The sequence below is a fragment of the Colius striatus genome, chromosome 1 (assembly GCF_028858725.1).
Source record: "Colius striatus isolate bColStr4 chromosome 1, bColStr4.1.hap1, whole genome shotgun sequence".
Classification (NCBI taxonomy): Eukaryota; Metazoa; Chordata; class Aves; order Coliiformes; family Coliidae; genus Colius; species Colius striatus.
This window is the reverse complement of record NC_084759.1, coordinates 76,228,617-76,244,854: the sequence shown is the minus strand read 5'-3', so window position 1 is coordinate 76,244,854 and position 16,238 is coordinate 76,228,617. Positions and strand designations below refer to the sequence as shown.

Below are 16,238 nucleotides of genomic sequence, written 5' to 3'. Positions count from 1 at the left end.
CAGCATAGGAACTTCCTGATGGTCCTCTCTCTCATTTACCAGGAAAAGGACTGTGTGGACCTGCCCTATACATTCTGGTCTGACCAGAATGGCATCAAGCTTTCATTTCAGAGAGAACACCGCCAACACTCTGGTTTCTGTGTCCTCAATCTTCCACTGTTGCCTTCACTATCTAAAATGCCAACGCTAATGTTCAATATATCAGATACCCTCTGAAGTTGCTATTTTTCAACGCTTTTTTCTTTTTTTTTTTTTTAAATACAGAATTTCCTAGAAAAGAAGAATCGGGTAATTCAGGCCATATGAACAAAAGAGTCATTTATTTTATATATATTCTCTAGTAAGTTATAATAGTCTCTTGGATTTTAAATGTCTTTTTGCTATTTTCAATGCTTAAAAATTATAATTTTAAAACATTAAATATTGTGTTATATACACTATGATTTAATTTCTCATTTCTAAACATGGAGCATTCTCCAAGTGAAAACTTGGATGGAACAGAAAACAACCTCATTGACATAACAGGCTTTAAAAGTTCACTTCATACAACCATAAATTTGACTATATGAAAAATAGTCAAACATCAATTTGCTCCTACATGGGATTTTTTTTTTCCTGTTTGTTTTTCTGGTCTTGGGGAGAGGGGTTTTTTGGCTTTTGCTTATGTATAAACAGAAGGACAGATCTGGTCATTACTTTTGTCAGTGTTCAGTATTTTAACTTTTTTTTTTAAATCTCATACCTATTTTATATAAAATAACAAAATATACAGAGAAAGCTGTTTGTTACATTAGTTAATACACATACAGTAAATAAAAGGGGTTTCTTATGTATGGCTTTGCAAAGGTAGATTATGAAGTGACTTTTGTATTTTATTTGTTTAAAAGCATTTTAAGAGAACGTGTTAGTGTGCTTACAATAGCGGCCATGGTAGTCGAATGTCGAGCCAAGAGTTTAATGCTAGGATCACTGGAGGTCTTGCCTGATGCTGCTTCTGCAGCCTTCAGGAGACAAATGTAGTTTATCACAACCTCATCTACCTTAGCTATAATTTCCTGCTGCTGTGTTTCAGAGTCCATGACTTTAACTAGACGCATGCAGGCTTCTGTTAAGCAACAGAGTACTTGAAAGCTGGAAGTCATAGCTAAAAGCATTTCCTCAGGGCTTTTATCAGCCATGGCCATTTTCCTGCAGGCACTTCCCAACTGTCTCGATTCCATAGATAACAGTTGTTTGTACTTAGAAAGTTTAAGGTCATATGTTTCTGGATGTAAATCTTCTCTCTTGCCCATATTTGCTCGGACCAGTGAGAGTAGCTCATTGGCATCCTTTTGTGCTGCAATAAATCCATCAGGCATTGCATATGTCTTCTCTTTCATCACATTTATTCGTGTGATTCGTGCATCAAAGGCCATGTCATTGAGATTCACATCAATTTGGTCACCTTGGATGTCAGCACTGCTCTTCTCGCGCACGTCGACTGCCTCATCTTGCAGGGGCTCAGCAGCTTTTGAACACTCCAAGACTTTCTGCTCATTTTCACTGGAAAACGACTGACCAACTGGTTCTGGGAGCTCACACGGGAGCTGCTGTTCAAAGAGACGTGAGGGCTGATGGCTGTCTCCATCATCTTCATCATCATTGTCATCGCTTCCTTTGCTTAGGAAACAATAGCTAAAGGGGCCATGACACCTCCAGGCGCTAGTGTCCAGCTTCCGCAAAGGCAACGTTCGACACTGCTTGGAGTCCTTCTGACTGGCACCCGTGCCCGAACACTTCTTACCATCCTTCCTGTCAGTGCTGACATACACACAGCTCTGGGAGTAACTTTTGGACAGCTTTTTGCCCAGGAGGAGTTCCACCTTTCTCTCCGATTTGGATCCATCTCTTTGGGTGTTGTCCAGGCGTTTCAAGTTGGCTGCGGCTGCCTTCTTTTCAAACAGCATCTCAATGCCTGTGGACACTCCAGTGATGCTGCTGCTGCGTTTCAGCACTTTCCTGTTGTGTGGCATCCTGAGGCTTCCTCCTATCATGTCATATGGCCGTAAACTAACTGTTGCCCCACAAGCCTGATTTACTTTGGGAATGTCACAAGAGTCTTGATTTTGACTTGGCACCTTTGATTCTGATAGCATGGATGATAGCATGATGGAGTCAGCTAGAGGCTGTCTAGGAAAAGCTGTAGGCATGCCTCCTTGTCTTCCCTTTTCAGGCTCTGTGAAAGCTACACTAGGGGTAGTAGAAGAGCAGACAGAATAATTAAGCATCACCCTGATAATATTCAGAGACTGAACTTACAAACATTTTTAACAGACAGGACAAATGGATTTCTGGTATTTCCCAGTGGTCGCCATTCCTCAAAACATTTCACAAAAAATTAATTGCTAGTTTCTCATGTCTTTTGTATTTCAATCTATCAACAGCTTACGACTTATGAATAGTTAATTGCTCATTCCACCATAGCAGTCTCATTTGAAAAAAGGAACAGAAAATCATCTATAAAAAATTCCTAAATCTCCCCTGATAGGTAGACTGGATATTTTCTATTAAATATTAGAATAATATTTTCAGTTTAAAACACCTTTTTTTAACTACGCCTGAAAGGTTATAGGTAACTGTATTCACAGTAATTTTGGTTTGGTTATGTGGGATTTTTCTCGCAGAGAAATATCATTTCTCATTCTTCATAGAATCATAGAATGGTAGGGTTGGAAGGGACCTTTAGAGATCATCTAGTCCAACACCCCTGCAGAAGCAGGTCCACCTAGAACAGGTTGCATTCTTGCTTCTAGTCTGCTCCACTTTCATGCATTCACACACTTCTGCTACACATGGGTTGCAATCCAGGAAGAGGGAAATATTTAAAACCCAAGTGAAAGCATTTCCAATGTTACCTCTGAAAAAAAACACTTTTGTTTTTTTTTTTTTTTTAAATAAAGGTAAGTTAATAAGATCTCTTGAAACTGGAATTTTAAAATGTAGTAATGGTTCTATACATAAATTAGTCTTTAAGGAAACATCTAATGTCAGATGGTGAAGTAAACACATGCCTAAAAAGATAGTGACATTTTCTTATCCTTAGATTTAGAGCTTTTTATGCATACTGGCATGGTTTTGACAATCTGCTAAAATAGCATATAAAATACAAAATAAATGAATCGCAGATTTTTCCTCTCCTAGATTAATATGCCTTGTGAAGTCATCTCATAATTCTCCCAAGAGTGGAAGAGAGGTCTCTCCACTAATCTCTTCCCAAATATTTTTAACACAAATGAGAGATTTAAAAAAGAAATAAAAACATCTGATCATGTACAAGTAAATTGAACAGATATACCAAAGGTCTAACCCCAGTCTCTGCTACATGTTGACAATGTAGTTTTAGGTAAAGATCATGCAAATATCACATTTAGTTTTCAACATGTAGCTTTAAAATCCAACACAAGAAATGCTTTATTACTGCTGTACCTGTAGTTTCTTTTATCTTGGGGATCCGATGACATCCTTCTCTCAAAGTGCCGAAGAGTGGTTCAGCATTAATTGCTGAATGCACAACGGGCACTGGCATTCTGTGACACACAGCTTCAGGCTGCTGGTGCAGGTCCTTGTATGTTGTTCCATGGTTTGGAAGAATGGCAGCTCTTTCATCTGCTGGAATATAGGCAATGCCCTTCATTGATGGGTCAGAGATAATGTGCTTAACATCAGAGGTACAAAGAGGAGATTCAACAGGGGTAGCACACGTGCTACTGCCTGTGCTGCATCCCGCATCCACTGAAGAGCACTGAGAGCTTTGCAGTGAGAAATGACCTTCACTTTGCAGAGATGACATGCGCTTAGCCAAGTGATATTCACAAAGTCTAGCCACGCTCTGCTCAGCTTCTGGAAGCTTTGAAGGATGGTCATCTGCTGACAAATCAGTATCTTCTGCATCATTTAAGTCTTTGGCTGAAGACACAGGAGTCATATCTGACAGAAAGTTTTCACCTTGGCTAAGCCCCGAGGTATCATCCTGATCCATCTCAGGATCCACTCCATCCTTGCAGTCAGTTTCTGGTTTACCAAGGACAGGAATTCTTGGAAAAGCCTTCCCATTCACTGTTTCTGGGCTTGGCTTATCTGCTGCCCCATCATCAGCAGCATACCATCTTTGGCGAAAGGCAGTTCTCTCCACATTAAAAGTGCTTAGGCGTTGACCATCTCTTGCTGAAAGAGTTCCAAATTTAGCTTTTAGGTCTTCATCAGTCTCTGCTTTTTTAGTTGCTCCCTGTTGCTTTTTCACAGTAGCATTACCATCAGAGGGTGCTTTTACTTCGCTGTCTGTCATCTTATTTTTCCTTTTACTAGTGCAAGAATATACCAAGGATCCCATGTGCAATTTGCTAAAATAATCAGTGACAGATTTTGTTTCCATGGTCTCTGGCTCCATTTCCATGTTATCTGAATGAAGAATCTGCTTTGAAGGCACAACTTTTGACTGTAGTTCTGCAGCCTGATGACCAGCCAAAGGCTGAGGTGGCTTCATGCCTGGCCCTCCAGCCTGACTCTTAGCAATGGGAAATTCAGTCTGCTCTTCCACAAGGGGTTGGTAGCCTTCACTTGTGGTCAAAAACATACGTCCAGTGTTTTCCGACTGTTTCTGTGCCGCAGCTAGTTCAGAGCTTTCAGTCATTTCAGAGGAATTTGTTTCATTGCCAGAATCTGAAGATGACTCAGGGCTATATGCTCGCAGGATAGCTACACCTGCAAGCCACAAAAAATAATAAGTCAATTAAATGACAGCAGTCGACGCACCTGGATAAGTGACAAGCAAAGGGGGTGTGTTAGAGACAAAAATATGCTTTGCAAGAATACTCTGACTTTATTGCACAGTTCCCGGGACAGGTAGTTTTGTAACATAATGGTAGTTCCATTAAATAACATGGAATATGATGTATGCAAACTGATGGGGGGAAAAAAAAAGAAAAATAAAAGGAAAACAATGAAAAAAAAAACACCAACCCTCATGAAATGGAGCATTTCCAAAACTAAGTGAATGAGATGGAATGACTTTCAATGTATAAATGTAACTATGGCGAAAGAACCTGAATTGTCATTCGTCTGCTGTTCCTCTGAAGCAGCCAAAGCTTCAAGTGCTTGAAGTGTAGAGACTACAGCATCATCTATCCCCTTCTCACACTTCCCCTCTGTATTAGTAGGGACAGCATCGATAAGCGACACTGGAATGTCATCATTGCCTAGATTACTGGTTTGCTCCTTGTTGTCTCTAGGCTGCGTTGCTTGATTCTGAGAGTCCTCCTCATCTGAACTGTCCCTGAAGCCTGGAGGAGGAGCAGCAATGGCCATGTTTAAGGTATGCAATAGGAAATCATCTTCATTATCATCACCTTCCGGAGGTGGAAGTGAAGTCAAATCAATAATGTCATCGCTAGAACCAGAAAGGCTGAGAAGAGCAGGCCTATTGATTTCTCCTACCATAATGTCTTCTTCACAGCTTACTTCATCTTCATCTTCAGCATCATCTGTGTTCTCTGCATAACAAATATCATGCAGCAAAGGCTCTTCTATCCCTTCCGCAGCTCCAAATATTTTACCATCGTTTATAGTTGCATAAACAGAATTTGTAGCAAACTGAATGCTTTCAGCATCTGGTGACAGGTCCAGGCCTTTAATGTCATTGGCATTACTAATATAAATGGCTCTTTGCTTTTCTAGTACTTCTGGACTTTCATCCAAAAGCCTTTCATAGCCAAGAGTCTGAGGATTGATACCATCCAAGTTGTGATCTCCAAATATAAAAGAAACTTTTGCTCCCCTGGGGGAATCCTGTGCTTTCTTGCTAGATTCCAAACCTGAGAGTGACAGCAGTGAAGGCTGATTAAAATTTCTGCTTTCATCTGCCTCAGTGGGGTCACTTTGCTTGGCCAGATGTTGATCAAATCCACCTGAATTGTAAGTATTTTCTATGTACAGATGTCTGTGTTCTTTTTGACATAACAGACTTTCAGAAACATCTACAGTCTTCTGTTTTGGATCAGCAAAGGACATTTGAGTCTCTTGATCTCCTTCAGTCAGGAAAGTGGTAGTTTTTGGTATACAATTCCACTCAGAAGCAAGGAGATTATGCTTTCCTCTATTTTCAGTTCCTGTAGCATAGTAAAATAAAATCAACATTGTGAAGTCAAAGAGCAAAGTCATGCAATTTTTAAACAATAACTTGTAACTGCTGAGCAATAAAGACTCTGAATAGGAAAGATGGGCCATTGAACACTTCAGAAAAGCATTTTCTTAACTCACTTCTGCTCTAAGTTAAATACCTGTTGATTTAATCACTTAAGGTTTAACCAGTACTTGTGTACTTTAGTACAAAACTAAAGTTCAGCTAGGTACAAATGATATTCCAGGAACAGTAACACAAAACCAAATCCCCAACTGGCTTCTCCAACTTGTAAAAGATAAAAGTATATAAAATAATAACACTAATCGGGAGCATGCATCTGTTTCACTACAGTATGAAAGATATCCATCACTTGCCTAATTTTATGATTAAAATTCTATCAAAGGCTGAATATTAGATCATTACAAAGCTGAACCGATATACTGTGGTGCTAGATCTGAGCCAACAGTCAGATCTCATTTGGCACAGCTTTGTATTTATCTGGAGGTGCTCTGGTTTAAGCTGGCTTCTGCTTTGTACATTGGACCATGATTAACATACAGTGCAATCAATACCTGTTTCTCGACTCCCTGTATTTTTCTTGTTGGCCATGTTAAATATTGAGCGCCTTGAGTCAACCAGCAGTCTATAGTATCCAGCTGTTAGGCAAGCAAGATTCATTGCATCTGATGACTCCATCAGTAGAGTAATAGGCTAAGAAGAACACAACCAAATCTTTGTTAAGGCTGTTCCTCCTCAATCTGTTTACCCGCTGACAATTAGTACATGGAAGCAAAAGAAATTGCATCATAAACGCCACCCATACACCCAAGAACTTTTTTTACTCACTACCAATACCAAAGAATGTCAAACATTTAGAAAAAATGCAGTAAGGTAGAATTTAAACTGGATATTTTAACAGCTGATTTTGTGCTCTTCCTAGAATGAAGGTAACCATTTTAAGACTCTTGCTCCATCTTTTTTCTTGCATGGATATATTATACTTGCCAAAGCATTGTTTACTGTTACTCTGAAACTGCCAAGGGCTAAGAACTGTTTACATTAGGCATGGGAGTCTTCCCGTAGTATAGAATCTGCAGCTTCTAAAAAAGCAAAACATGGGAAGTAAACAGAGCCAGGGAAAGTTCAGGTTCAGAAATACAATAGGGAGGTTAAAGCTATCATTACACAGCAGTGACAGTGAATATTACTATGACAGCTTAAAAGATTTCAGTGTCTGTGGCCTGGCATTACTGAAAAGACAAATGATGAAAAAATATGCAGACAAATAGAGACAAAGAGAACAGAGAAAGGGACTCAGAAGGGAGATCAACAAAGAAAACAAATGCAAAGCATTTAAACAGACCAAAAAGAAAAATGTGAGACTATGGCTATCAGGCTAGTGAGCAGTGAACGTGAGAAATCCATGTGAAACATAATTTCTTTAATTGTTTTTTTTTTGCCACAATCTATGTTTCTTTGCCTAAACCTTTTGTTCATGTCTCTTAAGCTTTTAACATCAAAAGGGGGTCTCCTTAAATTGATTTTAAGGTGGCAAGCCTCTACAACTCCTAGAGAGAAAATAAAAATGAAGCCCTTCCCAATTATACTTTAGATAACCAATCTTATTAGTCAGTGTGCAATGACTCATAACTATGTGGACATTTGTAAGAATTTATCATAATTTAGCATACAGAGCTCACTGTTAACAAGACAGATGCAGGGACCTGAATAATTTTTCCACGGAGAACATAATAGGCAAAGGGTGGCTGCTCTCCACCTTACTCAAACCCTTATTAGGGGAGGCTACTACTGAATCTGGTGGAGGTTGTTGCCAAAATTTAATTTATCATCATATCTTACTAAAAAACTCAAAAAAGGTCCAATTATTTTTTAAATGCTTGTGCTGCAGCACCCTCGACCAAAGTACCCTGGTGTCCTGAATGTTGGATGAACAGTTTGCAGTAACATGGAAAAATCTACAAATTTTTTTTATCTCTTTCAAGTGTTTTGTGCCACAGTTTAAGGTTCTATTTGACACATGCTTCTTTCAAAGCATTCAACTATAGCTATAAAAGTTAAGAATAAATTATTAAACCTACAATGGGCTAATTAGGCTTTGTTCTTTTGAGTGACTACTAAAACTTAACATTTGAAACACCAAGCTAATCTCAAATTTTCTGCAGTGATTGACAGAAATGGATGATCTCTACAGAAATCTCAGATTGCTGAAAACAGTGCTGTTAATCTGCCAAATACCTCTGTGACAGCTAAACTTTTATTGCCTGTTTCTGTCAAGTAATAAAACTTTGAGAAGACATTAAAATGAAACCTTCCCCCAAAAAATCCATCTGTCTACTCATTTATATGTTAAGAAAATATTGGCATATATGACATATATTGGCATATTCAAAATTTGCATATATGAATCTGCAGCTGTAGGGTAAGCTAAGGGATGAAAACATCAGCTGAGAATATCTACCTGTATCTGTGTGCCTTGACTACAGAAGACATAATGACAACCTCTACTTGTGCTCCATAGAGAAGCAACTTTTTGCCAAATTCCACCCAGTGCCTCCTAGATTTTTTATTTTACTATTAGGCCAGTCTCTCTAGGTTTAAGATTGCATATGTGAAAATGCAAGAAGACAGGAGACACACATGATTTGCAATAAGATATTAACAGTATTATAATATAAAACAACACAGTATTATGTTACTATATAACACTATGGCATGCAGTACTGCACTCAACATACAAGCAGATGGGAGGAATTTAATTACTTTACTACTTTCTGCTTCTGCATAAAGGAGGTAACAGCTTTCTCACAAGCAGGCTATGAACCCAGCACAGTAGTGCAGAAAAAGTAGACTGAGATCCTCAGATGCTGTAATTGCCAAGTAAGGTGAAATAGATGCCTGTTCACCAACGTGTACATTTCTCATAAGTAGCTGTCAAAGAGCATCTGGATTAATTTGCAGCAATGCCGTTTTTTCTTGAACTTAAATAGAGGGAAATAGTTCCAGGTCAATAAACCTAAAATACTCAAAGCAAAAGCTTAGTAAAATATTCCTTGTGTATGGGGTTTTGTGTGTGTGTGTGTGTATAGCCAGATAAGCAAAAAGAACTGTTAGGCTCTGTTTATTTTAATATAATATTTACATTTAAAGTATATTGAGAACTCTTATTTCAAGTTCTGATTGTCATTATTAGTGCTCTAGACAATCTATGAAGCCTTTCCCTTCAAAACATAAATAGAAAAGAACCAGGACAATATATGACCACTCATGACCACTATACATCACAGATGCAAAGTGTTAAGTGAGATTCAAGATAAGCTAAATGACTATAGGTAAGTTAAAAGCATTTATGAACATATTATGTAGGGCAAGGCACTGAACTGGAATTATAAGGTCTCCGGAAAAAAAAATACAGTTTTACAGTTTATGTCACTAGTAACCATGACACAGTAAACTTTTGTAGATAAACCATTGGATTACAGGGGACACAGGTCTGATGCAGTTGGTGACTCTCTAACAGTAATAATGTTGTCTGTTACACTAGAAGGAACTTCTAGGGGCTGAACGAGCTTCAAAAGAAGCTCAGTTTCATCATCACTTCTCACCAGAGAAATCAAGGAAGACAACAACAATGTGAATGTCTGGAGTTAGCCAAGGGAAAAAACAGAATAGAATACAAGTGCTGCAAAGCACCAGTCTGGTACACTGCAGGCCCCTCAAATACCCAACCCATACTCTGTGTACACTCTGAGCAAAGTAGAGCTGAAAACACACCCTCAGAATATAATTGTCACAAAAATGTTCAGTACAGTATAGCTTCATCAAATGCTCAAATAAAGACAAAAACATTACTTAAAGACATTATAGCAATATAATCAAAACCAAACTTACTTTTACATCTAAGACATGCAGTTCGACTCTAACACTGCTTTCGTCTTCTGTAAACATCTCAATCCTGTTCACATGGCTGAAGTCTGCCAGGAGAGCCACCAGGTTCGTTTTGGTGTTTATCACATGACTGATTCCATACCGCGGCCCTACTAACAGAGTCACTTCTGAATGCTTTTCTCCCTGCTTTAGCAGAAAAAGAATAAAAGCAAAAGTATAAAACATGAAACATACTGCCCAGTGACAGAAATCACCACTATCTTCTTTAATTTTCATGGAGTTACATTTGCATTGCATTTCTACGTGAAAGATTACTGTATTTTTCTGAGAAGATGTGATACACAAAAGCATATTTCATTCATAATTAAAACCAAAAAAGTAAAGGAATCTGCTGCTACATATTGACTAGTTTTCAGGTGGATAGTTGGATGGACAGACATACAGATGAATGGATGGACTCTGCTTCTGTTAAAACAAAATACTTGTCATTAAGAATTTTCCAGACTACCAAGTTTAGTACTCTATAGTTAAGTGGATGGTGCTGTTTGCCAAAAAGTTGCTACCTATGCCCAAATTCCCAGTAAAATTCAAAGTATAACAGGAATGTTATTTTCAAGATGAAAAATAAAAACTTAATTGAATCCATTAACAATGATTTCTTAAGTGTATTAATAGAACCTAATCTTCTAAAGAAAATTATATGTTCAAGCTTTTGCAAAAAGGCATTTGGATGAAAAAAAATCACAAGATGAGAGAGACTGTTTCAAAAGTAATATTACCACTAGTGTTGCCTTGAAAACACGCCCTCCATATAATCGTAGGTCACTGAGGAACTTTAGATAATGCAGCTTGGCTTGCAGAGCAGATAGCTAAGGAAGGAGAAATAGGGTTATGAGGTAGTGGTGGAAATCATCACATTACCAACTCAGAAAGACAATATAATTGAGTTTCAGATGAGGAGAAATGGTTTCAGTCTTAAAATTAAGAACTTGCTTGTTTAGTTAAAATGCACTAAGGACTTGAGTACGGACAGATCAGAGCATTACAAGAACATCTAACTGCTCCAAATGAAGGGAAAACGTTCAACTACTTAGATTAAACATCTGTTCATTGAGGGTTTTCAAGGCTAGATAGCAGTTTTCCATTCATAATCACCATCAGTTCTTAAACATTTATGTACCCATACAGAGAAAGAGAATAAAGAATTTGCTTTTGTCAGCTATGTGTATTACATTTTGCTAGGTACTTGTGGCATATGGTGTATTATTCCACCTCATTACCGCATTTCCTATTTTTTGAAATAAAACTGTTCCACTATATTTAGTAGGGAATAAATCTGAAAGTTAAATACAGTATGCCAATATGTATGATCATATGATGCAAGACATGTCATAATTTATCTCCTTTTTCCTCCTTGGAGCTTAAGCTACCTATTTAAAAAGAAACAGCTTGGAAATATTTTATGAGATTGAATAGAAACAAGACATAGTTCATTTCACCCAGTCTGGACCCAAACCTTTTACTTCCCTGGTGTAATTCCTTATATCTAGACTTTTTAAAGATGAAATAAAACAAGATGATTTCCTTTGCTATTCTCATTCCAGTCACAAGTTTTGTAATTAAAAATCTTGTTTGATCTTGAACAATATTTTAAGGGTCTCTATCATGAGGTTCTTCTAGAAACCAAGGATTGTAAGCAGAATAATGCTTTTCCCTTCAGCTGGTGGAGAAACACAGAGGAGCTATAAATAATGGGCTTCCCTTCATGCAGATGGAGGGAAGACCCCAGAAAGAAATCACTTCCTGTGTTAGTACCTACAAGTGAGACAGAAGGTGATGATGAGTTCAGATGCATTTAATCCAAGACGTACCTTCTAAAAAAGCAGGTGGGCACACAAAATATTACCAAAGTTCATATTGAAAACAATAAAGTATAACCAACAAAGCTGCTTGCTGCAGGAAGAGACTGATGCAGCCTCTGTTCTAACCAAGAACTGACACTGTATGCCACCGACATCACCTGCAAGGCCTGCAGCAGTGCTGGCTTCCGAAATAAACCCCTATTTACACTACCAGGGTAAACAATAAGCAATTGGCATTATTGAGCAGTGTAAGAGTATTCAGCAGTATATGAGAGGTGCAGTGCTTCAGTCAAAAAGGTGGCATTTTTTCCTGAGTATCACAGGTCAAACACACAGAGCTATGGTCACAGTCGTGATGTGATCTGAAACCTCCAAGTAGGATTTCTGCTGATCGCAATGAATGATGCTCAAGCATCAGGTGTCATGAAGCAGGACTCAATTCATTTTATTTCTCAAGTAGTCACTCTTAAATTCATTTTATAGTCCATGGAGAGAAATAGGCATTTCTAGGACACAAGTCATCTGACCTATTTTTGGTTCCTAATGTGGGATGCGATGAATCGCTCCCTAGAAGTGCCTATTTCTCTCCATTGACTACAAAGAGAGACTAGATGACTTGCATAAAGAAACCTTATTATGGGGTCTAAAACCAGCCTCAGCTGCGTGCATAAAACAAAGGCACTTCTCAGAGACATAGTCTCTACATGTTTTTTCCAGCTGACGTGATAGCTTAATGCTAAGAAAAACATTTTACAACAGCAAGGAGGGTCATTTATTGCAAGGACCATTATCTATTCAGTTAGAACTTGGCTAGTTAAAAGTCTCCATCTACAGCGTATTGGAAATCAACCCTGAAAACCAGCATTTATACCAGGCCCACAGCTTTATGTGGTTCAGATGAGAGCATCAGAGAGAAAACAGTAACTCTCTCAATAAGTCCTCCACTAATAGGATGCATTAAATGAAGGAGAAAAAACCCCATCTTTATCCTACATGAAGTACTAATAACCAGTTTTCTGGCATTCTCAAGATAAGACAGTTTAGTTGGTGTATAATTAATTAATTTTAATTGTCCTTGGCTATGTTGTATAGTCCACAAAAAGTTAAATCTCTGAAAATATAATGGCTAGGTGTTCTCTGAAGGATTAACTTTAAATATTTCTCATGTATGCCACCCTTTCTCTTCTTTAAAACATATCTTGTATTAAGATGCAAATGTAATACCTTTTTACCCGGAGGAACTAGGTTTTGATTTGCTTTGACAAGGTGTGAAAGTGCTTTCTTTATGTTCTTTTCTTTCATGCTTTGCAGAACAGCAGATGGAAGAAAAGTCTCCAATCCCCATTCTTTTCTGCAATAGAAGGCATATATTTAATTTCACATTCCTGTGATGATTGTTTATCTAAAGACAGGTAACTATGATGCCAAGTGAATCAACACCTGAAAACAGAAGGAAAGTTGATCAGGTTCTGAGTTTTGCAATAAGACATGTTCTATATTCAAGTTATATATTAATTATGAAAAAGATGCTTTAAAATTATATATAATCTCTCTTCTATCCCTTCCACCTTTTCCATCATGCCAGTCTGAAAAACAAGTTTTAAGTTTTTATGTTTAAAGTCTACGCTGTACTGTTAAATACCACTTAATTATATAGGCAACTAGAGAATTAAAATTGCAAATATTTAACAACATGTCAGATTTAATTTTATTTCCTAGGCTTTTTTTTGAAAATGCAAAGTAGTCAGCCATTGTCACTTAGATTTTGTGGGGTTTTTTACCACCCTCAAAAAAAAATCAGCCCTTCTCCTTTTACTGAATTTTCTTTTCTGCTTGAGGCACCTCCTTTTTACAAAAGTGATTCTTCACTTGTAAGTAATTTTCCCATTGGAATCTAAGACTCTACAGTCTTCTGAACCCAGGAATCATCTGAGTAGTACTATAATAATCTCTACTAAAATTTTAAGATTCAGACCATATAAACTTAGATCTGACTGTTAAGTTACTGAAAGCAAATAAGTTAATCTCACTTACATTCATAGGCTATTTCATGTGCCTAAACAGATGACCAAAAGGTAAATGGATGGTCCATACTTACAGTTTTTAACACGTCTGAATCAATTTCAGCGACAAAGAATGAATCTAAAACCGGTGCATGCATAGAGACACATTAAGGAAATAACCTTCAAATAATCTAGGAATTACTCCTAATGTTTCATTTTTAAAGAACATACTGAATTCTCTACTTACTCTATATATTTGAGGGAGATTTTCTGAGTCTGCTTGGTGGTCACAGTTGCAATATACATTTGTAATGCAGCCAACCGCAGGGCAATGTCATATTTCAGTTCTGGACCAAATCTTTCCTGAACTACGTCGTTACAGCTCTGCCAAAGAACCAGTAGAGGGAGCATCAAGTTCAAAAATCTTGCACTAAAAATAAATTATACTCTTTTTTGTCTTTTCTTTTTTCTTTTTTTTTTTTTAACTGACATTGGATAAAGAGTAACCCCAAGCTTAGAAGCAAGACTGTGCTGAAGGTAGACTCCTGCACTCAGAGGTGTCAGATGCTCACCAGGATTTGAGCACTTCTGAAGAACACAAGTACTTTTTCCAAAGAGCAGAAGGCCTAAGCATTTTGATCTAAGCTCTCTTCATCCTTCCTGGTGAGAACAGTAATCCTGTTTCACAAAGTCTGATGGGAGGGTATGAGTGTATCTAGGCTCAGGATAGTAGGATTCTACCTGGTGAGATACCCAGGAGAACCACATTGGTTGTACATCAGTTTTCTCATCCATTTGAATGCAACTTCCTTTTCAGACATCATTTCTGTCTGATATTACAATACCAAAAGTATTAGCCATTAATTCAGCTTCACTCTTTTCTAAAGCCAAATTTATTTTGGAAAGATATCAAAGCATTACTATTTGGAGAGACTTATGAAGGAAAGGGACTTAGCAGATGATAAAGATTTGCACATTCCCCAAGTGCATTAATTGGCTTTATGAAGCAGAAATAAAGCCCAGGATTTACTGCAGCAATGCTTTTCTGTGTGAAAATATAAATCTATGTATACACTGAGTGCAAATACATTTTCATGCTCTTTTTCACCACGCTTTCACTTACCTGCACATAGAGATATTCAAAAGCAACTGGATCTCTTCTTAAAAGATCAATAGGATCCTTTGGAACAAAGCTAATCCTGAAAAGACATCTCATTTTGTGTGAACTTGGCCTCTGGGTCACCTAGGATAGCACAGTAATCATGTTAGAACTCGGTAACCCTGATTAAGAAGCATGGTTTATAGTCTTGGGCAATGGTGGTCCTACTCCAGAGCCACGTGGTTATATGAAAAACAATTCTCTCCCACAAAGATCTTTGCCATGGGCTCATTATTCAGATCTTCACATAAGAATTTAATACGTATCATTTTGTGGAAAGACTCATACAGGCATACAACTCTTCCTCAAAACAACTGAATTCACTCATTCAAAACCAGAGTGAAAGGACAGAGAAAACAGACCTTAATGAAAACCATCCAAGTGAAATAAAAACTTAGTTGTGCTTTAGTAGCACCAAAATACTCACAAATGAGAAGGGCTAGGAAGTTTTAGAGGGGAGGTTACATTTTATTTGTTAGTCTGAGAGCACAATTGAAGCACAGCTTGGCAGCTATTCTCACTTTCTCTTGCTTCTTTTTACCCATTAAGCAGCTTGAGAGAAATTAGGTCTTTTTCCAGGTTGTTCTGAATTAGCAGATCCACCCCATGACTTCTGACCAAGCCTGATCTCTCTCAATACATTAAAAAATGAGAAAGATTGCTTTGCACATTGGTCAGCAAAACTTTGCTAAGAATGTAACACCATAATCTGGAAGATCATCACACAGAATTAATGAATATTCAGATGAATGTGTAACAATCCAATAACATCATTTTAAGTCATGGTCAACGGTAACTTTATACTGGTAAATTAAATTGTTGATGATTTTACAGGAACTTCAAAGAAGACACACTCAGAATCAATTGTAGCTTATATTGTTTGTTTAATTAGGCAAATGCGTTTAATTGACAAAGCTATGCCTTTAAAAATCTCTAAGAAAGTCTCTGTCTTGCCCTAAAAATTCTCAAAGGGTATGCTGGTCTCATATAATCTCTGACCTCATTCCTCAGTGTCTAGGCATACTCTGTATATATAAATAAGAACTTCACATGGCATTTTCAAAAGCTCACTGTGTTGGCTTAGTCTGATTTCAATGAGATCTTTAGCAATTAATTCAGTTAGAGACAGCTAGGCCAGGAGAGCCAGTACA

General features: G+C 37.6%; 1 protein-coding gene across 1 annotated transcript in view; it reads right to left on the bottom strand.

The window, feature by feature from the left end:
- Positions 1-443: 443 nt before the first annotated feature.
- The window catches only part of FRMPD4 (FERM and PDZ domain containing 4), a 303,831-nt gene continuing 288,036 nt past the window's right edge, over positions 444-16,238 (bottom strand). Inside the window, exons 9-17 of the mRNA XM_061988547.1 lie at positions 15,052-15,171; positions 14,176-14,312; positions 13,150-13,276; positions 10,843-10,932; positions 10,067-10,246; positions 6,730-6,868; positions 5,082-6,143; positions 3,466-4,740; positions 444-2,224 (exon numbers count right to left, since the gene is read on the bottom strand). Of these exons, the coding sequence (XP_061844531.1) occupies positions 873-2,224; positions 3,466-4,740; positions 5,082-6,143; positions 6,730-6,868; positions 10,067-10,246; positions 10,843-10,932; positions 13,150-13,276; positions 14,176-14,312; positions 15,052-15,171 (4,482 nt within the window). The 3' untranslated portion in view covers positions 444-872. The remainder of the gene's footprint in view (positions 2,225-3,465; positions 4,741-5,081; positions 6,144-6,729; positions 6,869-10,066; positions 10,247-10,842; positions 10,933-13,149; positions 13,277-14,175; positions 14,313-15,051; positions 15,172-16,238) is intronic.